At 46.7% G+C, this 23,173-nt stretch overlaps 1 protein-coding gene across 2 annotated transcripts; it reads left to right on the plus strand.

Moving 5' to 3' along the window:
- The first annotated feature begins 1,043 nt into the window (after window positions 1-1,043).
- Window positions 1,044-23,172, plus strand: RIC8A (RIC8 guanine nucleotide exchange factor A). 2 transcript variants are annotated; one of them, XM_077818154.1, is made up of 12 exons: window positions 1,044-1,135; window positions 1,866-1,948; window positions 3,871-4,072; window positions 13,499-13,546; window positions 14,675-15,289; window positions 16,004-16,098; window positions 16,642-16,792; window positions 17,851-17,946; window positions 18,233-18,377; window positions 19,106-19,250; window positions 20,262-20,381; window positions 21,786-23,172. In XM_077818154.1, exons 3-12 carry the CDS (start codon window positions 3,989-3,991, stop codon window positions 21,904-21,906), a joined length of 1,620 nt encoding a protein of 539 aa, XP_077674280.1. In that variant the 5' UTR covers window positions 1,044-1,135; window positions 1,866-1,948; window positions 3,871-3,988; the 3' UTR covers window positions 21,907-23,172. The 2 variants fall into 2 exon arrangements, with proteins under 2 accessions (XP_077674280.1, XP_077674279.1); XM_077818153.1 differs by lacking the exon at window positions 1,044-1,135 and having other exon boundaries at window positions 1,606-1,948.
- The last annotated feature ends 1 nt before the right edge of the window (window position 23,173 follows it).

Raw genomic sequence — 23,173 nt, forward strand, 5'->3', positions numbered from 1 at the left:
CCGGCCCGGGAGCGTCCCGCCCAGCAGCCTGGCCCCCCCCGGACAACTGGGCCCGTCCCCCCGCCCATTGCCCCCCCGCCCGGACAGTCCCGTTCGCAGCCGGCCCTGGACACTCGGTTCCGATCCAGCCCCCCCGCTGCTGCCCCTCGGCTGGCCGGGCAGGGTGGCCGGGCTTGCCCATGCTGGGCAGGGTAGGGGGCCGTGTCCCACCGGCTGGGGACCCACGGGCAAGAAGGTAGATTAGCCTAGGGTGACCAGATGTCCCGATATTATAGGGAAAGTCCTGATATTTGGGGCTTTTTCTTATATAGGCACCGATTACCTCCCCCCACCCCTTGTCCCGATTTTTCACATTTGCCATCTGGTCACCCTAGATGCGCCCCTTCTGTCTGATGGCTGAATACTGGTTGTGTTAGACCCATTGCAGTGGGGCCCCACGCCGGACTGGGTGCGGGTCTACAGCAGTAATACACCGGTGTGAGGTGTGGGTCTCTGGAGGGCTATAACCCACCCCAGCCTCTCACCCCTTTGGGTCAGTCAAGCTTAGGGTTGCCAGTTTTGGTGCCAGGTGTTCCTGGAGGTTTCATCACACGACATGATAGGCTTTGATTTCAGATTAATCTTTACCTCCTGGAGACTCCAGGACAATCCTGGAGGGATTCCGACATCCCGATTGGCTGCTCCCCTTTGTTTAGGGTTTGGAGATTAGACAGTGCCACTCCTGGTGGTAGGCCTCAGTCCTGCAAACCATCCCCCCGGGGCTCCGTTTTTAAACCTGAGTGCTCGTACCGCAGTGCTGTTTTGTTTCGGCTTGTTGTAACATGGGAAACGTAGGAATATTTACATGTACAAAAATAAGCTTTGAGCGGCGTGGAAAAGATTTCTATAGTTTATTTTAATTAACAAAGCCTAATATCCTGGCCTAAACTTCCTCTGTCTCCTTCTCACACTGACAAAATGTTATTATTTATTTAATCCCCGAGCCTGCAATGTGATCCATGTGAGCAGACGCGTGCGCGTGCCCAGAGCCCCCGAGAGGTGCAGGATTCCAGCGACGGGGAACAGCGGGTAGGACCCAGGCTTTAGAGAGCTCCATCCGCGGGACCACGCAGGGAGGGAGCCACTCTGCCTGGCAGTAAGTCTTTCCACCATTGGGACACCGAGAACGAAGGGAGATGGGATGGAACAGAAAAACAGCGCCTGGGCAGTGATATTTAGCACATGCCTTGTTAGTTTCATAATGTTTGCTGTTTTATATTCCATAGCTTTAAATATTGCATCATAAATATTAAAAAAACAACAACAACGAATAGGCGAAAAACAGAGAAAGAACAGGTTTGCCCAGCCCTGCTTATTTACTTTAGGGTTTTTTTTTTTCCATCTGACTCTCCGTCTCAAACACAATGGAAGAGAGGATTTTTCATTGTTTGTCATTAATCCTCCCAGAAAAAGGTCTTCAGCACCTACAGTATTCCCAGATTGCACCCATTGTTTAACATTCTTCTGGCGGATCCCGGGAAGTTAACTCTGCCCCTCCCCCGATCCCAGACTTCCAGTAATGCAGCTTTTCTTTTGTCTGTTTCTTCTTCCCTACCCGAGGTGTTGCCACCCACCCCTTCCGAATCGGTTATCGGATGCTGCGTTACCAGCACGGGTCGCAACTTCCGTATGAGTCACACACACACACACACACACCCTCGCTCTCCCGCTCGCCTTGGACAGCGGGGAGGGGGAAGAGAGAAAGACCTTCTCTTCCCCGCTACCCTGCCCTAGGAACAGCAGCCCAGCTGGGCGGATGACCCCACATTCCACCCTGCCGCTGGTGTCCGAGCTTGAAAAAAAACAAGTTTTTCTTTAAAACAAAGCAGGTGCCCTCACTAAACGCTGCATTGGAGGGGGGACAGCTGCTGTGTTCAGGAAATAAGGCAGGAAACCTGAGCAAGTAAAGGTAATGTGCTTTATATGTATATTATTTAACATAGAATAGCTCCTAATGTTTGTTTATACTCTTTTTCATTGATCTGGAAGGTGGAGTTGTTGTAACTGATTTAGCAACATTTTATCTTTTAAAATAAAGCTAACCCAATAATTATTATAATGGTTATTGTTAATTGTTGCAGACATTTTGCTTCTATGCCCTCTGTCTCTACTAAGGAGTCCCAGTCCCTACTTTTAGTAAAATAGTTACCATTGGTCCCATTCTGTCCCTCCAAAGTGATCAGGATTTCTTAAAAGATTGATTTATTATGAAAGATTAAAAGATATGTACATGTGTAGTTCGGCTAAACAAAGACTAAGATTCTGCAAAGACCTTACACACATGCTGAACTTTACTACCAGGAGTAGTTTCACTGATTTCAAGGGACTGCTCACAGAACTAAAGTTAAGCACATGTGTAAATGTTTGCAGAACCAGAACCAGGGGGAGGAGCACAAAGACCAGCTTCTATACATATTTGGTGGGTGTGGGCATCAAAGAGAGAATGGTACTGGGTGTGGAATTAAGACTAATGGGATGAGTTCCTCATGAGTTAAACAGAAAAATGCAAGATGAAAAACAGGATGAAAATTCCAAATAGTGAGGTCTAAATGGAAAGTGGTGGAAGCTCCATCACGCTAGCCTGGACAAAAAGCTGGAGAATACACTGTAGGGAACAATTCTGTACTGGCCCAAAGGGGGTGGATTAGATGAGCTGCCTTTTCCAGTTTTAATGTCTCCAACTGTATGGAATTTCTTTTAATTTTTTTTGGGGGGGTGGTTGGTGCATCTTGAGAGCTGTGTTCCTCTCTGTCTTCCTAAATGGCCCTATTAGTAGCTCTCAAACTTCAGGGTGCGCATCATGGTGGGCGGTCAGCAGGCACCCTTCAACTTTATTGTGGTAATGCAATAGAATTGGTGCACACCCTTGCAGTGAGTTCTGGATGGAGCCCCACTGAAGTCGGGGGTGGGGGGCCAGAGGTTTGCAGGAGACTCATCGCAGGATCATGACCTTACTGTGTAATTTTACACTACCAATATTTAGTGCCGAATTGACATCTAGCTATAGAAAAGATAAACGTCCATAAACGTATGGAATCATACTCAGTAATTTATATATTAATTATTTATTAACTATCTCTCTCAGCACTATACATCAAAACAGTGCTTTACAAACAACCTTAAACACAGGCCTAGCCCCAAAGAATCTATGAGTATTATTTGCATATAAATACACATCTAATTATTTAATATACTTGTAAAACACATTGGTTTCCTGGATGATACAAGCCTACTGTCGCTTTGGCCTATAGAGGCCTTTTATCCATCATCAGGACAGGCGTTTTTATAGTGCGTTCGGTATATCCTCCCATCTTCCCCAATTACAGAGCTACACAGGCACCTCAGTATTCTAGATTCCTCAGTATTCTAGATTCTTTGTTGAACCAACAAAGCAAAATCCCAGTGCATTTAATTGAGGAACTTCTTCATGCCACCTTAAAGGACAGCGCCACCTTAACCCAGCCTGGATGGTGCTTGTCTGGCTATTGTGCATCTCTTTTACTCCACAGGGTCATTTCTGGGATTTTGCTATGTGGTAACAGAAATCAGGACAGTGGGTGGAGGAGGAGGGCTGCAGGGAGCTGCAGTTGTCTGTTCTGTGTTAATCTTCCGGCTGGGAAAGGGAGGGAGGTTTCCTAAGTGCGTTGGTGGGAGGGCATTTATTAAACATTGGAAAGCAGAGAGAGGAGGAAGAGGATTAAAGGGCGAGAGAAAGAGAGGGAGTCAGCGCCTGGTTTTATGGGGGTCATCCATCTGCTCTGCCCTTTGGATGTAACAGAGTGAGCCCTTTCACTTGCTTTTCTCTCTCTGTTCCTCCCTGCTCCCTCCCAGTTGTCTGTGTATCAAGGTCCCTGTGCATCTGTAATTATCCGGGTAATTATCCAGCAACGCTACAAGGCCGCCCACCCCACCCCATAGCGTTCCAATCCATATCCAAGCTGCTGGGGCAATGGATCTCAAGAATGTGGTGGAGACTGTGGAAAGCGGGGAACAAGACGCTATCCTCAAGGTGCTGCAGATCTACAATCAGGAGGTGAGTATTGTGTTTGTGCTTGGCCTGTGCCAGTCCTCAGCTTTCCCTGTTTACGTGTCTGGGAGCAGGTTGGCTGGAGAAGCCGTGCTGTGGGATTTCTGTGCCACCCAGCTGTCCCTGTTTGTCTCCTCTACCTACATCTGTCTGTGCGTCACTTCAATAAAACTGCCATTAACCTGCTTAGCGGGTAAATCTTTTGTTTGTAGCATCAGTGGTTCCTGCATGTATGTTTTGACAGTGACTGTTCCCGAGCATCTAGTAAACCTCTCCCTTTTCTGCTTCCCTTATGTACTGGAAGTAAAGCACTCAGGCTGGATTTTTAGCATCAAGGGTGCAAGGGAAACATGGCAGGGAAATGAATGCCCATGTGGGGGCTAAATAGTGAGGTAGAAAGGAGGAGCCCTTTATGGTAAAGGAAGGTTTGGAGGTAACATATGAGGCCTAAGGAGGAAGCTATGGATGGAGTAGAATTATTATGGTTCACAATTAAAGATAATTAAGGAAGCACATTAACAGTAGGGATTTGCCACATATGCTTCATCTGAAAGTTGATAAGAGAAATCAAAAATAGCACGTGAAAACAACAAACTGGTAGGAATGAGTGATTGCCACTACCAGCTTGGAAATGTTTCAAAACATTACACGAAGGGGTTGCCCCTTCAGAATAGGCACACATGACATTTTCAACTCAGGAACCAATATGCAAGTGCAGGTGAAATTCACTTCAAAGGAGTCACCTTAGGAATGAATGTGGCCCGTCAGATCCTACATGACTCATGCTGCATCACACTGAAGTAGGTGGAAAGCGAGCAGAGAAAGCTGCAAATATTGTTGCAGAAGTGTCATTTTCCAGGGAAAAATTGTGCATGCTACATCTGTTCCAACCGGGCAATTTTAATCCAGTCAAAGTCTCAACTAAGAAACAGTAGGACCCCATAAAAGTGACATACAGCAGAAATAACACAAATCGTGGCAGATGAAATATAAGAGGAATTAAGATGCTAAGAGGAAATTTGAAGAGCAAATAGCTAAACATAGCAGAACAAACACCAAGATGTTTTTTGAGAGTATATCGGACACAGGAAGCCTGGGAGACAGAGTTAACAAGTCAGCTAGACTGTCGGGGAGTAAAGGGAGCAATAAAGGAGGATAAGACATTGCAGAGAACCTAAGGCAATGTCTTTGTGTCAGTCTTCACCACAGAAGATGATGGGAGATTCCTGCCCCAGATATATTCTTTTCAACAGAGGGCGTGAAAGGAAGTTAACGTTAGGGTGCCTGAAGAATTCATGTCAGGCTGTTTAATACTTTTATAAAGGATCTGGAAGACGTTGTGAACAGTGGAGGAGGCCAAATTTGCAGTTGACAGAAAATTGTGTAAATCTCTCAAGACTGCAAAAGAACGTCAGGAATTCCTGAGGGACCCTACAACAGACTGGATCCCCAAAGCCAATTGAAGTAAATGGCAAGACTATCACTGACTTCAGTGGGTGCTGGATCAGATGCCAATAGGCAATTGAGCAACACGGGGCAATAAAAATTCACTGTGGATTGGTGCAAAGTGAGGTACATTGGAAGGAACCATTTGAACTATTCATACATGTTGATAGGGTCTAAATTTAAGTATAATCACACTGGAAAAAATCCTAGGTCCCATTTGCAGGCAGCACAATAGAACCATCTGGGCAATACACAGTGTTGGTCAAAAAAGATGTTAGGGAGTATTAACAATATGATAATACTGTTATGTAAATTGATGAGACATCCTTGCCTTAAGCAGTGGATCAAATTCTCTGTTGGTGTAAATTGGGATAGTTCCATTAATTGCAATGGAGCTGTGCAGAGAATTCAGGGCCCATTATAATATGTGCTGGTTACTGCATCGCCAAAGGATATAACAGAAATGGCAAAGGTCCAGAGAAGGACAACAAAAGTGATTAGGAGCATGGAAGTGGTTCCATATGAAGAGAGGATAGGACTATTTAATTTGGAAAGGGGATGGGAGAGTGGTCCTGTATATAAAATAATGAGTGATATAGGAAAGATCAGTCAGGAGCACATCCTTACCTTTTCTTGTCATAAAGGCACAAGGGGTGAAGTTCTCTGGCCTGTTTTATGCAGGTTAGACTGGATGATCATAATAGTCCCTTCTGGCCTTACAATCTATGACTTTTTGATCCAGTGAAATTAAAAGGTAATACCTTTAAAACCGGTGAAAGGAAATGCTTTTTACACACACACACACGCTGCATAATTAACCTGTGGAACTCACTGCCACAAGGTATAATTCAGACAAGTAGCTGAAGAGGGTGCAAGGATTGGACATTTACATACCTAACAAGGATATCTGCAGTTACATTAGATAGGATAAAACATTTATAAAGGTCTTTAAACCCTCTTCTGTTGGGGCATAAATCATAACTTCCCCCATGGAAATGTTAATTTATAATTGTCCATTTTACCCCTTCCTCTGAAACATCTGGCATTGGCCACTGTTGGAAGCAGGAGCTTCCAGAGTGCTGGTCTGATCCAGTATGGCAAAGGTGGTGGGGAACGAGGAAAGGCTACTCGCATCCTCCACCCCTTGCCCATTTGCACAGGGTGCAGCCACAGTTAGGTGCTGTAGTATTTTCCTTTAGCTACTTCAGCAACCTCTGCCTGATTTTAATAGGATAATATGTTTTGAGACCTTGGAGTTACATAGATTGATACCTGGCTCAAACCTTTGAAAGACGCATCATGTTGAGGTATGAAAATTGTTTAGTGCTTTAAAAGATTGGATTTGAAATGCCATGCTTTGGATGTTGGAGAGGGATTCCACTAATCCGTCTGCCATGGTGAGCAATGGGCCAAGCCCTCTGATCCTTCCTCAACTGTTATACCTTCCTTACTTGCTTAACACTCCTTTTGATTTCAGCAGAACTTCACTGGAAAATAACTGAGTAAAATCTGAATAAGACCCTTAGATTTGGCCCTGTATTATTGAGACTATGTGAAATGTGCCAAAGACTAGATGAAAACATTTTCTAGACAATGCACCCTGAAAGTCTGCAGTAAATCATAAAGTTGACATGATCTACTAGTTGATAGTTGTTACGTAATTTAAAATGATCTGTATTACAAAGTGACTCAACGGTAGCAAGTACAGGCTGCAATAAGCTATAGAGAGGGTGTGATTACATATGCTAATCAACTGTGTTTAAAGAACACGTGGTAAATAACTGACAAGCTCAGATACTATGATAACGAGGACCTCATAATACCTAGACAGACAGACTAGAGAGAATGAATGGATGAAACAGTGTACTGGTGAGCACTACATATCAAGAAGAAAAAATGCATGATTTGGGGCGTAACGGAGTACTGATATGCATGGACACACAGTATACCTGGATCACGAATATCGACTTCTCTGCTACTGCACTGTAGTCTTCTAAAATAAGTCAGCTGGTCAGCCAGGCAGTTAGGTGTGTGTTATACACAGTACTAGGCTAAAATGACTTACCCACAGTTTGAAAATCAAGTCTATACACATATGTAGACAACAAGCAAAAAGAATAAATCAGAATTTTATGGACATTATTATTATTCCTTATTATCATGCAGCACCATACCTTTACGTTGTCCTTTACGGACAATTAGAAGAAGGCCCAATTCTCAGCCCTTGCTTCATCCCCTCTGTACCTCCTGGAGTGCAAAGGGAACACAGAGTTGTGCTAACAGGGTAGCTGAGGATTCCCTTTGCATAGGGGAATCCTTGGGTGGCATAAAGTCAGCGTTGGCAGCTCTACCACATCACGTGTTCCTGGTACCACCTTCCGGATGCAGTGGGTGTGCCGGGGGGAGGAGGCATGGCAATTTTGGACTGACTGAAATGGCTTTAGAGCAGCTCTAGAGCTGTTCTAATTTGCCCTGGAGACCAAAACAGTCCCCTTCTGCCTCCAGGAGTAGAGGTAGAGGTGGAAAGCCACTTGTGTCATCACCCCATTTCATAACACCTAAGGATCTGGCCCAGTGCCCCAGCTTCAAAGAGATGAAATGTAAATACATAGCTTCCTTGCACACTTTATAAAAGAGTGAGCTGAGAAGAAAGGAATGTCTTGACTTAGTTTTGAGTAGCGTAGAGGACTTGACTGGAGCCATAGAGGTGGGGAAACATCAAAGCAATATTGCCAGTAATTCTAGTTTGGTGTGTAAATGAAGTTAATCTGATTGTGAAGGATTGTAGGGACAATAAATTTCACAGAGCCAGATGTGGAAGAGTGTGTAAAACTGGGGTTAATTGATAAGGTTGAAGCAATGGAGGAGCAAGACAGACCTTGAATGTGACAGAAAGGATCCTGATGGAGAATAAAATGGACAAATTCTCTGTGCCTGCCACGCAAAAGTAAAAATAAATAAAAAAGGTCCAGTTTGACTGTTCAGAAAAAAACCAGACTCCTCAGGGTTAAGAAGGAGGAGGCACTTTTGAGAGATAACGTATCAGGGTTAGGAGAGGAATGGAAAGGTGGTAGAATGGAATCAGCTGCTTCAGTGCTGCCTGACGTACCTGGTGACCATGCGCCTCCAAGGATGCCGCGGAGGCGGCAGCAGGTGTGCCATCGCTGAAATTCTGATGTTCCAGTGCCAAATTCAGCACTTAAAATAATGCTGCTGCATTCAGCTGCCATACAGAAGTGGCACCAGAGTTCAACCGTGAAGGGGTTAATTGTGCATTAAAATTGCCATGAAAAGCAGAGGCAAGCTCAATCACAGATGTTTTCGGAGTGAAGGATGAGAGGCAGATGAAGGAGACTGGGGGGCCTCAGGGATGGCTCTTTGTGTTCCAGAAGAATGGGGAGTTCCCTAAATCATAGCATTGAGAACCAAGAGCAAGACACAGACCTATACGCTTTATTGATCGTATCTGAATTGCCTGGGATCCGAGGGAAGAAGATGGCATGCTGAAGGAATGGCTCAGTGATCTAAGGAATCCCATTTTGAAGTCCTTAGACATCACCCAGCCTCCTCCCACTTTTGTGCAGTGTGCTGATTGTTTGCCTGGCATTCTTCTTTTACCCTGCTGTGATGCTGCATCTTTTGTTAAGACTTTGGGATGAAGGATACATATAAAATTATATTGAAAATCAAGATCATGTCCAGAATAGCTAATCAGAAATTAGAAGATCTGAAAGCTGAGCAAACCAAAGGTGCGGACAGGATCAATATGAGGATAACGAAGGAAATGAGACAGGCCAATTTATGCTTCTATATTTTAAACCTTTTGAAAATAAAGGGGCTGGAGAGAGGCTAGTGTAACAGCTATATTAAGGAATCCAGAGCAGATCGAGGAAACTATAGGACATGGCTGTGGAGAAGATAATAGAAATAGTTACCAAGGAGAGGGAGTAGGACCAATACCTAGAATATTTAAGATGCAAGAGGGTGTGTACATTCCTAAGTGACTGGTGTCCACCTTAGGTGCCTTAAGACCAAAAGCCTTCACCTAGCTGCCAAGAAGTCTTCTGTATTAGTTGTGAGATATATCTCTTGCCTTCCCAGTTTGGGGAGATGATCCTTCACATCTTTTTAAAAATTGTAGAAATAGGATCTTTCTTGGGAGAGGTCTCTTCAAAGAAAGATGTGCAAAATCGAAGCCTGCTCAGCTCCTGGCATGTTTTGCAGCCAGTCCACGTGCATCAATGGGGCCTATAGAGCTGGATAAAGAGAGCAGAGTAAGATTATGTCTACATTACAGTCTTCAGCTGGCATAGCTACATTGGTCAGGCACATGAAGAGGTTTGATCCCTGACTGACATAGCAGAAGCCCCTCATGTAGACGCAGCTATGCCAACAAAACTGCACTTTTACTGGTGTTTTTCTCGTGGGGAGTGTTTTTACTGTATTGGTACAAAGTGGAGCTTTGCCAGTATAAGTTGCGTCCACACTAGCAGCACTTTGCCAGTGTAGTGTGCTGGCATTCCTGTACTGGTAAGGCACTTCTAGTGCAGCCACCGTCTAAATGCTCATGTCACTTGCAATTGTTAAAAATACCCTTTTAAACAGATCTCAGACATTTCTGATCCAGTGTGAAGCAGCCTCGTGAAGCGGGAAGGTGCTGTACAGTCTGGGTGTGGTCTTTGTTCAGGGTTGCAAATAACAAGGTAACTTATCAAAGTCCTGGGCTAGTTGTTTGCTTGGGTATTGAAAGCATGGAGCCGTCCTTGTCAGCTGATGCCCTGTGGGATGGAGGGAACTGGGCTACAGAGTAGCAGAAGCTTTGCTGTTAGACTAAGAAACTGGAGCATGTGGTCAATCCTGAGACTCTCTTGGACACTGGCAAATTCCTAAACTTGCTTATTAAAACCTGAACCAACTGAGAGGCCAAGGAGGAGAAGAACTAGCACTAGTGCTAAGCACTTCCTGATTATGACTGTAGATATTAGCACTGAAACCCCATGATCCACCCCGGATCACTATGGTCCTCGGATAGCCTAGGATGGAAGAAGCAAGAAGAAACTCAGGCAAGTGGTGGAAAATGTGTTCTGAAACAGCCAGCTTCCAGTACCAACTTCTGCCACTGCTATGAGGGAGATAGAGAGCCTGCCTCTCCCTGGCTATGGAGGTAGCAAACCAATGCCCTGCAGAATTTTTTCTAGACTGCAAACTCAGATGGTCATCACTCAACCCCAGAACACAGCCACTCTCACTGCAAGGAATTATCCTCTTAGTTCACCAAGACAATCACTCACATCCAGGATGGCCTCATAGACCACAGAATAAAGAGCCAGAAGCAGCTTATTCTCACAAGAAATAACATTTCTCTACTTTAATCAAGGCACTAGACACTCAACACGCCCACTCACACAAGCAAATAAAAAACAAACAAACAATCAGGGAATCAAGCTGTGTTTCACCCAGGCCTGGAAAGAAGAAAAGGAGAGAAAGAGTTTATTGTTGTTTCTATATTTAAGTGCTTGGGAGGTGCTCATAAACAACCATACAGCAGTGGGAGACACATAGGTATCACAATAGTCTTTAGAAAAGAATGGATTTATGGGCAAAGCTGGACACAAGCCTCTCCTACATGACAGCTCTAATCCCTACTCATCTGTTCTTTCCATAACTCTTCATGTTGTTTTATAGAGTCATACGTTTTAAGGCCAGAAGGGATCATTGTGATCATCTGCCTGATCGCCTGTGTAACACAAACCACAGAATTTCACACAGTGATTCCTACATCAAATTTAGCAATGTGTGGAAATATTTGTACCCAATACAAGTCAGAAACCCATGGCCTTCAACCTAAGAATCCCATGCTGTAGGTTAGCAAGCTAAATGGGGAGCTGCGGGTTCCACAGAGGATCAAGCCCAGTACCTTGTAAAGCAGACATGATACAGGAACCACCTGCATATACAAATTGCTAAGGGATCTTAAAACTCCAGAGAACAAAAGAAAAATCCATTTTTGAAGTATCATCCTAAAAAGGTATTTCCATCGCAGTGAGCTAAAAGAAGGAACATGCAGTGAAGGGATGAAACTTGTTAATGAACTGTAGGAGATCGGGGGCTGATCGGTACAAAGGTGCCTGTTAATAAATCTCTGAATGGCTTGGACAGACAAGGAGCGAGATCAGGGCACAGGGCAATGGAGAGAAATGTGATATAATGAGGCTTAGATTGAAGAAGAAGAAGGAAGTCACACAAAACCTGTCAAGGTTCCTTCCCCACTCTGAACTCTAGGGTACAGATGTGGGGACCTGCATGAAAACCTCCTAAGCTTACTTTTACCAGCTTAGGTTAAAACTTCCCCAAGGTACAAACTATTTTACCCTTTGCCCTTGGACTTCCACTGCCACCACCAAACTTTATCTGGGTTCCTGAAAAAACGGAGTTTGGACACATCTTTCCCCCCAAAATCCTCCCAAACCTTGCACCCCACTTCCTGGGGAAGGTTTGGTAAAAATCCTCACCAATTTGCATAGGTGACCACAGACCCAAACCGTTGGATCTTAGAACAATGAAAAGCATTCAGTTTTCTTACAAGGAGACTTTTAATAGAAGTAAAAAAGAATCACCTCTGTAAAATCAGGATGGTGAATACCTTACAGGGTAATTAGATTCAAAACATAGAGAATCCCTCTAGGCAAAACCTTAAGTTACAAAAGAGACACACAGACAGAAATATTCATTCTATTCAGCACAGCTATTTTCTCAGCCATTTAAAGAAATCATAATCTAATACATACCTAGCTAGATTACTTACTAAGTTCTAAGACTTTATTCCTGTTCTGTCTCCGGCAAAACCATCACACAGACAGACACAGACCCTTTGTTTTTCTTCCTCCTCCCAGCTTTTGAAAGTATCTTGTCTCCTCATTGGTCATTTTGGTCAGGTGCCAGCGAGGTTACCTTTAGCTTCTTAACCCTTTACAGGTGAGAAGATTTTTCCTCTGGCCAGGAGGGATTTTAAAGGGGTTTATATTTATGACAAAACCTTTGAAGGAATGGTGGGAACATGGAGTGGGAGGAGGCTTAAAGGGATGGATGGCAGGAAGCAGAAGGAGGACAGATGACGAGGAGCAGAAGAGTGTCTGGAGAACAGTCTAGGTGTGTAAGTGGTCATTTAAAATGTAATGCAAACTCCAGGAAGTAGGAGCCTGATCCAAAGTGCATTGAAGTCAGTGGGAGTCTTTCCATTTACTTCAGCAGCTTTTGGGTCAGACCCTAATTGCAACCACGTATAAAGGATATAATGGTATATCCAGTTCATGTGACTCCTGCTCCTCCTCTGTTGTTTTTTAATTTGGGTGGAAACATGCCTTGTGGAGTGCCTGCGGGTTGGCTCCTTGAACCTATATAACACTGGGTAACTGTTTTGCAACAGAGTGCTAGCAGAATTGTCTCCTGGGCATATAAGAACAAGGGATCCACCATACTGGATCAGACCATTGACCCATCTAGGTTAGTATCTTGCCTCTTTCAGTGGCTCTTATGTGATACTTCAGAGGAAGGTGAAACTCTCCATAATGAGTCTAGTCAACTGTGCTATACCGTGGGGGAAATAGATTTCTGAACTTTGCAAGCAATCCTGATTTCTCTGTTAACTTTTTGCCTGGTTTCTTAGTGACTTCAGCTACTTATGTTCTACTTGTTTATGTAAATATCTTAAACCCCTTTAGTATGGCAATGTTTATCGGAGGATATTGATTTCCTGCAGCAGTGAGTTCCATGGATTGGCTCTACTCTGCAAGAAGAACTATTTCCTTTTTCATTGCTGCCTTTCAGTTCAATGACTGGCTCGTAGCTCTCTCATTTTGTGGCTTGCTGGGTAGAAGCAGCCCAATGGCTGTCCCTGAACCATTTATTGTATACTATAGAGCAAATTTATTTTCTCTGTTTGTTTTTTGCCTCTTGAGGCTGATAGTTTCTGGTTTGTTTTCACAGAAGTCTCAGTGTTTCACCTTTGAAGATGAAGAGCGGGAGGAGAGGAAGGTATGTCTTTTGTTTCTTACTGTGGCCATGCAGAGGTACTTGAATGCAGAGTAGTGAATGCCAAAAGGCTTGGTGAGAGATGGCAAATCCCAGAGAGAAGCTAGTGCTCTCTCACTGGGACTGGGTCACCGATGGAGGAGCATTGGGTTAGAACAGTGGTCTCCTGAGTCGGTTTGTCAGCATATCCATTCCTGATCCAGGGGCAGCTTCTACATGGCATGATGCCACGTCTGGTGTCGCTCTTCTTGCTCCCCAAGGCCAGGCACGTTATTCCTCAATGCGAGCTGTAGTAAGGTCTTCTCTTGCTGTGGCATCATTACTTATGCAACATATACAGAACATTTACTAGTGTCATATGAAGTGTTGTTATACGTTGAAACAAAACTGTGCAGGGTTGTGAGATGCATTACCTTTACTCTTATTGCTGTTTTGTTTTCTTATTCACTGATCTGCAAGATATCAGCAGTTCACAATGGGACAGAGCCTCAGCCGGTGTAAATCAGTATTCATGGAACTATCCCAATTTACCCCATCAGGGAGTCTGGGCCAATGAGTCTCCTATTTATTAGTGAGAATTAGTGACATTCTACTATATCTAAACCTTCTGAGATCATTTCCCTTCTTCCCACCCTGTTCTCAACCCAGCTAGATCCTCCATCCTTCCCTTAACCTTATCTTATCCTCCTCTCAGTTCCTTCAGCCTGCTCCCCCATCCCCAGTATCACCTTCTCTCTGACCTTGGGACTCCCATTACATCTCTCCCCCCCCACCCCCCCATTCTGTACTCTGTATTTGATTTAGTTGGGGATTGGTCCTGCTTTGAGCAGGGGGTTGGACTAGATGACCTCCTGAGGTCCCTTCCAACCCTGAGATTCTATGATTCTATGATACTCCTTTCCATGCATTATTGCTAGATGTGGGTCAGAACCCACACTCTGGAAACAAACGCCCTTGAGCTTTGGAAAGTTCACGTCTTGATCTGAACTTTATGGTAGGCCCATCTCTAGATACTGCTTATCTGTCTCAGTGCGGTGCATTACTCAGTGCCCATGCGTGAGAACAGCTGTTGAAATGTCCGAGCTAAGGCACTGTTTGCCGTGTCTTCATTTTTCCCTTCTAACTCCCCAGAAAATGGCCCAGCTGCTGATCAAGTTCCTGGAGAGGGAGCTCCAGCCCTCCTGCCAAGTCACATGTTTGGAAAGCATCCGCATCCTGTCCCGGGACAAAAGCTGCCTTGACCCCTTTGCCACCAGGGAAGGCCTGCAGACCTTGGCCAGACACGCTGGCATTGATTACTCAGAGGAGCTCATTCGGGAAGTCCCAGACCTAGATGTGATCCTGGAGGCCCTCAAATGCCTCTGCAACATCGTCTTCAGTAGTCCCCGGGCACAAGAGCTGACGGCTGAGGCCCGGCTCGTGGTGGGTCTTACGGAGCGCATCAAACTCTACAATGAGAAGAATCTCCCCCATGAGGTCAAGTTTTTTGACCTGCGTCTTCTGTTCCTGCTGACAGCACTGAGGGTGGACATCCGGCAGCAGCTGGCCCAGGAGCTTAGGGGCATCAGCCTGATGACAGATACCCTGGAGCTGACGCTAGGTGTGAAATGGCTGGACCCCCATGAGGTAGCCACTGAGGGGAGCCCTTCCCTACCCCTGCCACGGCAGGAGACAGAGCGTGCCATGGAGATCCTTAAGGTGCTCTTCAACATCACATTTGACTCCAGCAAGAGGGAGGTGGATGAGGTAAGTTTCCCAGAAGTCACTGCCCATGCCTTGATCCGATAGTGGTTTTCCACCTCCGCTGAGCAATTCCTCCCTGTTGCGTGTGATGTTGATGCATCCTCCAGTCTGTGGACTCACGGTTACATACGCACATGTAGGAACAGAAGCAACCCACGGGGACTTCACTTCTAGAACGGTTTGATGACAACTCTGCTGTCTCTGCCCTATACACTGTTAACACTTAACAAATTGTAGCATTTTGTAAACTTTCTTAGGACTTTAAAAATAATTTTTGTGCCAGACGAGGGCAAAACGCTCATGTAACTTGCCATTGAAATGGCCAAAGCATAGCCCTTTTCCACCTTCTATATTAGTGATGGAGGTTGCAGATGGCTAACTTTTGGGAATGTCTGTGGCCTCTGCTGGTCCCTGGATTAACCATGTGGTGTGTTGGAGGACTCGGAAGGGATATGGAGCAAGAAAAAGGACGAGCAAGTGCGTGGGCGGGGCAGGAAGCAGAAAGAGAGTTCTGGGGACATTGCCATGATTTGTATGTTACTCCTCTTACTCCACTTTACCAAGATTTGGTTGTTCTTGGTATCCATGTACAGAAGTGTTCTGTTCCCGGAACAGCAGTAGAGAGGCAGAAGGGCAAACAGACTCTGGGATTTCAGGAACTGCAGAGATGTGCTTCCCTTTCATAATCAGGTTTTTTGTTTTCTGTTTTGGGGCCAGGAAGATGCTGCTCTGTACCGACGCCTGGGCGCTCTCCTGCGTCACTGCCTGATGATTTCAGCTGATGGAGAGGACCGGACAGAAGAATTTCATAGGTGAAGATCATTGTCCTGCCATAAGACTTGAACCCATATTATCTTCTTACCCAGATCAGAAGGTGCTACTGTATAAGCCACCCTGACACTAAGGATCAGATTCTGATACCCTGATTCATGCTGAGTGGTACCTTTCTCTACAAGTAGTCCTGCTGAAGGGAATGGGACTACTTGCCAGAGCAAGAATCGCTCACCAACTTGAAAAAGGTCTTCACAATCTGGCCTTAAATATCTAACCATATCCTGAGTCATACTGAGCAGTTGCCATATGTTGTGCAATTGACATTGACAGTTGTCATTTGAGAGAGAGCTGAGACCTCCCAAAATCAGGTCATGTTTGACCTTTGTGTGCACACCCTTTGATTAGTTTGGTTGTAGAAGAGTCCACTTGCAGGTCCCAGCAAACGATGGTTTTTGATCTTACCCTCCGGCTCCTCATATTGCTAGAATTTAGAAATTAACTTGCTCCTTGGAGAGTAAAAGAATTTACATTAACACAGAGCCTTGGATGTCTCTTTGTTCCTCCTCTCCCTGTATGTTCAGCCACACAGTTAACCTCTTGGGCAACCTGCCTCTCATGTGTCTGGATGTCCTGTTGACCCCGAAGGTGCGGCCAGGCTCACTTGAGTACATGGGCGTCAACATGGACGCAGTCAGTGTCCTGCTGGATTTCTTAGAGCGACGACTTGACAGGGTAGGTAGAGGAGATGCTGTGCAGTTTTTCATTGTGCCATCTTTCCATGCAGATTTGGCCCTCCATCCCTGCCCAGCAGTGCTACTTTCTCCATTAAAAAAAACCCAGATCACCTCACGAGGAGACCACAGGAATGTCAGCAAATGATGGCTGGTTTAGAATTCACCAGAGTATTGGTAGCTATACCTTTAATAGAAGTGAATATTTTCCAGACAGAGGCAAACAATTATGGTTGGTGTTTGAGTAGGTTCACTGGTTGACTGGACAGTAGGGTGATTAACTTGTTGATTAAAAAGTAATAGATTTATTGGCTGTTTGCATGGCAAGATTGGTTGGATGGGAGTTGGTTAACTGACTGACTGACTGAATCGGAAACCCTGGAACTGGTTAGTTACCGGGTGTGTTGGTCAGCTGTTTGGATATGACAGTGTAAATTGCTGTACAGTAGGCAGTTGATTGATTGGTTAGCTGTTTCTTTCCCGTGACTAACTCAGGAGGTCTGAGGACTGATTGTCACCAATCCCACTTTGAGGTGAAGGGCCAGTGGAGTTTTTGTGGGCTTCATTAAGGCAGATCATGGGGATTAACACCCACCCCCACCCCTCAAATTCCCGGATTTACTACTCCAGCAACTTAATCTGAGTTTTTCCTGAATCCAAAAATAAAATTGTTTTTAAGTTCTCAGTTCATTTTTGACAGAAAGGTGTTATATGAAGCAAACCTGTTAAAAATATCACCAACTCAGCAGAACATTGGGTGTGGTCTTCAGGCTCTAGAAATACTCTGAGAGCTTTTCTGTGCGTGGCTGCGTGACTTCCCAGCGCGCTCTGCTGTCACTCCTGTGTTCCAGTGTGTTTCTGGCAGCCCTGTGCCATACAGCGAATGCAGAGAGGCTGCCAGCTCTGACACAGTGGGAAAGCTGCTGTGGTACAGAACTGGAATCTTCCATCCTCATCTCTGGCCTGCGCTCTCGGGATCTGTCTCTGCTAGGAACTGGACAATGAGAACTACGTGAGCTTGTGATGACCTCTTGTTGTTTCTTCTGGGCTCTTTCACAGGGTCACAAACTGAAGGAGACCCTAACCCCTGTGCTGAACCTGCTGACAGAGAGTGCCCGTGTTCACCGCCAGACGAGGAAGTTCCTCAAAGCTAAGGTACCGTGTTGGTGTAGGGAGAATCCAACGCTCATTCCTGATTCCTCTGAGGTGGGAGAAGAATAACACAAACTTTGTGGATACCACCAGCCTCCAAACAGATACCCCTCTCCTTCCGTATACAGATTCTGCTATCCAAGACTCTGAGTCCCACAATACCTGCCACGTTTGCCGCGCTCCCAGTAGTTTATTCATTTAATTGATCTGTAAATTGCATTGTGGCACAAAGGTTTTCTGGAAATCCCAGTGCCGTTCCAGCCTCGTCTCTCTTGCTGTGGCTTTGCAGGTGCTGCCTCCGCTGCGGGACGTGAAGAATCGCCCCGAGGTGGGGAACTTGCTGCGGAACAAGCTTGTGCGCCTGATGACGCACATTGATACCGACGTGAAGCACTGCGCGGCCGAGTTCCTCTTTGTGCTCTGCAAGGAGAGCGGTGAGTAACGAAAACGTCACAGGATGGATGAGATCCTCTGGGATCTTCGTGCCAGGGAGGCAGGGCATGGAATCCAATTTCTGGTCAAAGCCAATTAGAGCTTACACCACATCAGACCTTCCAAGGCTAGAGGACACACCTTGCCACCCCTCAGACACGCTGTCCAGGCATTCGGTGCTTGGGGCAGGTAGTACAGGAGTGCACTGTGGGAAGGCAGAGTTGCCTTCCCACCTCACAGACACACCATATAGATGAGCAGTGCCAGTGGTCAGTGAAACACTCTGCAAGGAGACAGTTCCTTCCTACCTCACAGACACACTGGGCAACATTCAGACCTGCTGTCAGCGGATGCAGCTCCACTGATCCATTGTCCAGCCCCCCCAGTGTGGGGAGTCAGATGATAAATCTGATATTGTTTGCTTTACCCTCCGCTCTGCTGTCACAAAGTCCAGGGGAAGAACTGGTTCTTGGGGATTTTGTCTGAGGGAGGAGGACCCGGAGCTGAACTTGCTGCTTGAGCACTCAGGAGCGGTGTATTGACTATCAGTGCCACAGTCTGCATTTCCCACCTGTCTCTTCCATATGAGGATTTATCCAGTGGATATCCATGCTGGCTGGTGCCTCTTGTTTAAAAGTGGTCACTTTCTCTCAGTCAGCCCAGCCTGTCCCCAGGAGGGCCGGTGGGCAGCAAGGGGATGTGCTGACTCTTGTGTCTCTCTCCCCGTCAGTGTCGCGATTTGTGAAGTACACAGGGTATGGCAATGCAGCTGGGCTCCTGGCAGCACGAGGCCTCATGGCAGGAGGGCGGGCAGAGGGAGAGTATTCTGAGGATGAAGACACGGACACAGAGGAATACAAGGAAGCTAAGCCCAAGTAAGGACCCTCCACCACTTCCCACCACTGTCCCTCTGTCCTTACATACTCACAAATCCCTTTCTCCATGCCCGGCCTGTGCTCACGAGCTCCCTTCCCCATCCTGTCCCTGCGCCCTCACCTACCCCATTACCCACTTTTCTCACCCTATTCCTATTCTTCCCCATCCTCTCCCTGCATCCCCCTGCCCAGGGCTTCGCCCACTTTCTCCTCCTCACTACTCATTTCATTAGACGGCATTTCATCCAAAAATTACCTACTTCCTACTCCAGTGCCCCACCCATCCCCACCAGGGGAATGGCTCCCCTTGTGTGACAGCTGCTAGCGTGTCTGTATCCACTCACTGGCAGTAGGGCACATCATCTACAGCGGAACAGATTCCCTTATTGTGCCTCTCCGGAGAGGCGTGGAGATGGGGCAGCGTGTGTGATGAGGGTTGGGTCCTACCCACCTCCAGCTGCTGGGTTCCTGTCTGCAGCCAAAGTGAACGTGTTCCTCTCTCTCCTCGGCAGTGCTTAGCCGTGACCCTGTGATGGGGTGGACAAAGGGGACTCTCCAGTCCTACCGAGCTCTGATTGAACGTAGGATTGGCCTTGTCAAATCAGGCCGTTAGTCCACCAATTCTGGAATCACATGGACCACATGTATATGGAAGAGGAGGGAGGTGAAGTCTCTACAGATGGAGGCCACTGGAAGGAAGTGACGAGGAGAGGGTGAATTCCCACTCCGGTGGCCAGGGAAGGAGGGGAGGGCTTGGCAGGACTCTCCTACCTAAGGAGAGTAGGGGGTGATGCAGTGGAGCATGGGCAAGTGCCAGAAGCACCTTGCTGTCCCCTGTGATGCCACCAGCGCTAGTATCCCAAGGAGAGGAGAGAGCATGTGCTCTGTGGCCAGCTCTGCTCTCATTCTATTGTAGACTCATAGATGCAGCCTGCTTTTCAATGAACCTGTTTCTCTCTTCTATCTCCCTCTTTTTCTCTTTCTACCTCCCGTTCCCATCATTGCATTCAGCATTAACCCAGTGACAGGGCGTGTGGAGGAGAAGCTCCCCAACCCCATGGAAGGGATGACTGAGGAGCAGAAGGAGTATGAAGCCATGAAGCTGGTTAACATGTTTGACAAGCTGTCCAGGTATCAGAAGAGAGAACGAAGCGTGCGCAGTTGTGGTTTGGGGATGCAGTGGGAATGCACTAGGAGAAAGAGTCCTGGCTAATATAGGTCAGACACTGAGACTGTGGGGACCCAGGTTTGTCACAGAATCATGACTATGGCAGGTCAGTGCTGTAGGAGAGTCTTAATGGGCACACAACTATGTATATGCCTTGAGGAGGAGGGGAATCCCAGCTCAGTGCAGTGAGTGTTTGGTAGCAGTCCAGGGCCCTGGAAGATCATAGGGGATGGACTCGGGGTGATTGCTGGGAAGATTTAACACAGGAATAAATTAACAGAGCTGGATTCTGTTACCCCAGCAAAAGGAGTTCAGGGGCCTTAGCCAAGCCTCGTTGAGACAGCAGCAGACTACCACATAGATGTGTTCTCCACCTCCCAGTGCATCGGGAGTTATCACCTCACCAGAGTTCAGCCTGGGAGTTCTCTAGCAGATGGTGGCATTGCCCCTGGGTGGCTGCTGGTAGGAAGTAGCATTTCAGACACAGATGGCAGCCAATGGCACCAATTCTCCTTCCCCACAGGAGAGCCTTCTCCAGTAGGCGCTCATCCATCATTCAGGGGCACTGCAGACAGGGGTCTGGGATCTACCTAGAGAGTTCAGAAGGCACCGAGATGGGAAGGAAAAGGGCAGCAGGGCAGCTCATTTAATGCTGTTAGCCCATGTGTGTCAGAGAGAGAGAAACTCATCCTGGTGCCAGTCCTAAAGTTACACTACGGTGGTTCAGCTAGCACTGCCTGCCTCTGACCAGTGCTACTCCGGACTGTGCCAGGAACGCCCAGGAGATTCTAGTATCCAACCAATGTAGCAGGAGCTTAGCGTGGCAGCTCCTGGGACCTCCAATGCTAATTCCAACATGACTGGGGTTCTGGACCCCTAGCCCACCCTGCCGCAGGGGCTGTACTCTTTGGGTTGCTTGAGAAGAGGCATCAATCCGTTCCTTGGACTGGATTTGTGGGCTGTGGGATTCTCTCTGCTGCCTTTTGGAGCTTTGCAAGTGGAAGTGCAGAGCCCAATATTCAGAGATGGGGAGTTCAGTGTGAGTTGTGAATGCCCAGAACTTCTGAAAATCAGCCCCTTGTTCTTTTCACGGGTTTATTCCTTCCTTAGGTGCATAGGAATGTTGTTGCTGGAACCAAGCCTGTTGCTTTAACTGGGGGGCCTCTATTGTGCTGGTATTCCGCAAAGCATTCTCCCTGGCTGCCATCTGGAGGTGTCCACAGGTCCCTCAGGGGTTGGACACGAGTGCTTAGCGATCTGAGCGTTCCCCAGTCTCCCAGTTCTGTAGCTCCTCCAGTGACATTATGTGCTTTCTCCTGCGAACTCGCTTTGCCAGACTAACTCTGCTCTTTCCCTCTGTATTGCAGACAGCAAGTCATCCAGCCGATGGGGATGACTCCAGGGGGCAATCTCACCTCTCTGGAGAACGCTGTGCATGAGCTGGCGGAGGAGAGGTCATCGTCTGACTCTGACTTGGGGTTGGACTGATTCACACCTCTCCACCCCCCCCAAGGACTGTGGGCTCTCCACTCTCCCTCCAGAACTGGTGCTGCATCCAGAGGATAGTACTGGGTGAGGACTCTCCCAGTGGGATCTGAATCAGGGCTGGAGTCCACTGACCAGACGGATAACAACCACCTCCTCTCTGGTCCCATAACCACCTCTCCTTTCCCAAAGAGCTCGCCACAGCTTGGTTTCATCTTGGTCTCTTTCCCTCAGTGTCCCTGAGGACCTCACACTCCATCCCAAACCCAGGATTGTCCAGTAGGATTTTTATAAAGAAAGATTGGGAAGGGGGACGAGGGAATATCTTCTTACACCACTGGGGTCCAGTAGCACGTGGAGCATTGTGTGTGCTGACTGCTGTGTGGGCACATGACTGTGTGCGCATCTGGGTGTTTTTATGGGGTGTGGGTGTGTTCATGGGATGTGAGGCACTTGTGCAGCATGCATGCATTTGCAAGGGCACACAAAGGTGTGCCTATGACAGAGAACATATGTGGGAATTTGGGAACATGAGATGTGCGTGAATGTGTATGTACAAGTGGAGTACATGCCTTGGACATATGTGTAGTGATTAGAAGAGTGTGGGCGTTACATGTCTGCATACTGATGGTACGTGCTTGTATGGGTGAGCCTGGTTATATGGGGGGTATGCAATTGTATATGTACAGATGGGCACATGTCAACGTGTAATATTTAGGTACACATATAGACGTTTGTGGGCATGTAAGGAGTGTATACATGAATGGCTGTGGAGTGTACAGGTGGGGATGTGAGTGTAATGTTTAAGCACATGTGCCAGTCGGGACTCACGTTAGGATACGTGTGCTCATTCTGTGTGGGGAACACATGTGGAGGTATGGGAGTGTAGCTCTTTCAGCATTCACACTGACTGCAGGGTTGACATTTGCAGGTGACCGTTTGCCAGCAATGCTCTGATTTGTAGTCTCTAGTACTGTGCAGTGATCCTGTTTCCACCACATTCAGTTTTCTGGACTAACTGCTCCCATTCTGCTTTCTGAATGAAAGGCAGGGACCCCTTGCGTAGTTTCTTGCTGAATCATCTGCTTCAGCTCCTACAAATCCCCAGCTCTTTGCACTCCCAGGCTGGTATCAAATCCCCTCCTGCGTAGACTTTTCTGTTTAAAGAAGAGAAACTATCTTCCAATTTGTCTCCTGTTCCAAGAGTTTCAGAACATATTACCACAAATAGAAAGAACTACACTAGAATAAAGGAAACCTTCTGACAGAT

This window comes from Eretmochelys imbricata, chromosome 6 (assembly GCF_965152235.1).
Source record: "Eretmochelys imbricata isolate rEreImb1 chromosome 6, rEreImb1.hap1, whole genome shotgun sequence".
Lineage (NCBI taxonomy): Eukaryota > Metazoa > Chordata > Testudines > Cheloniidae > Eretmochelys > Eretmochelys imbricata.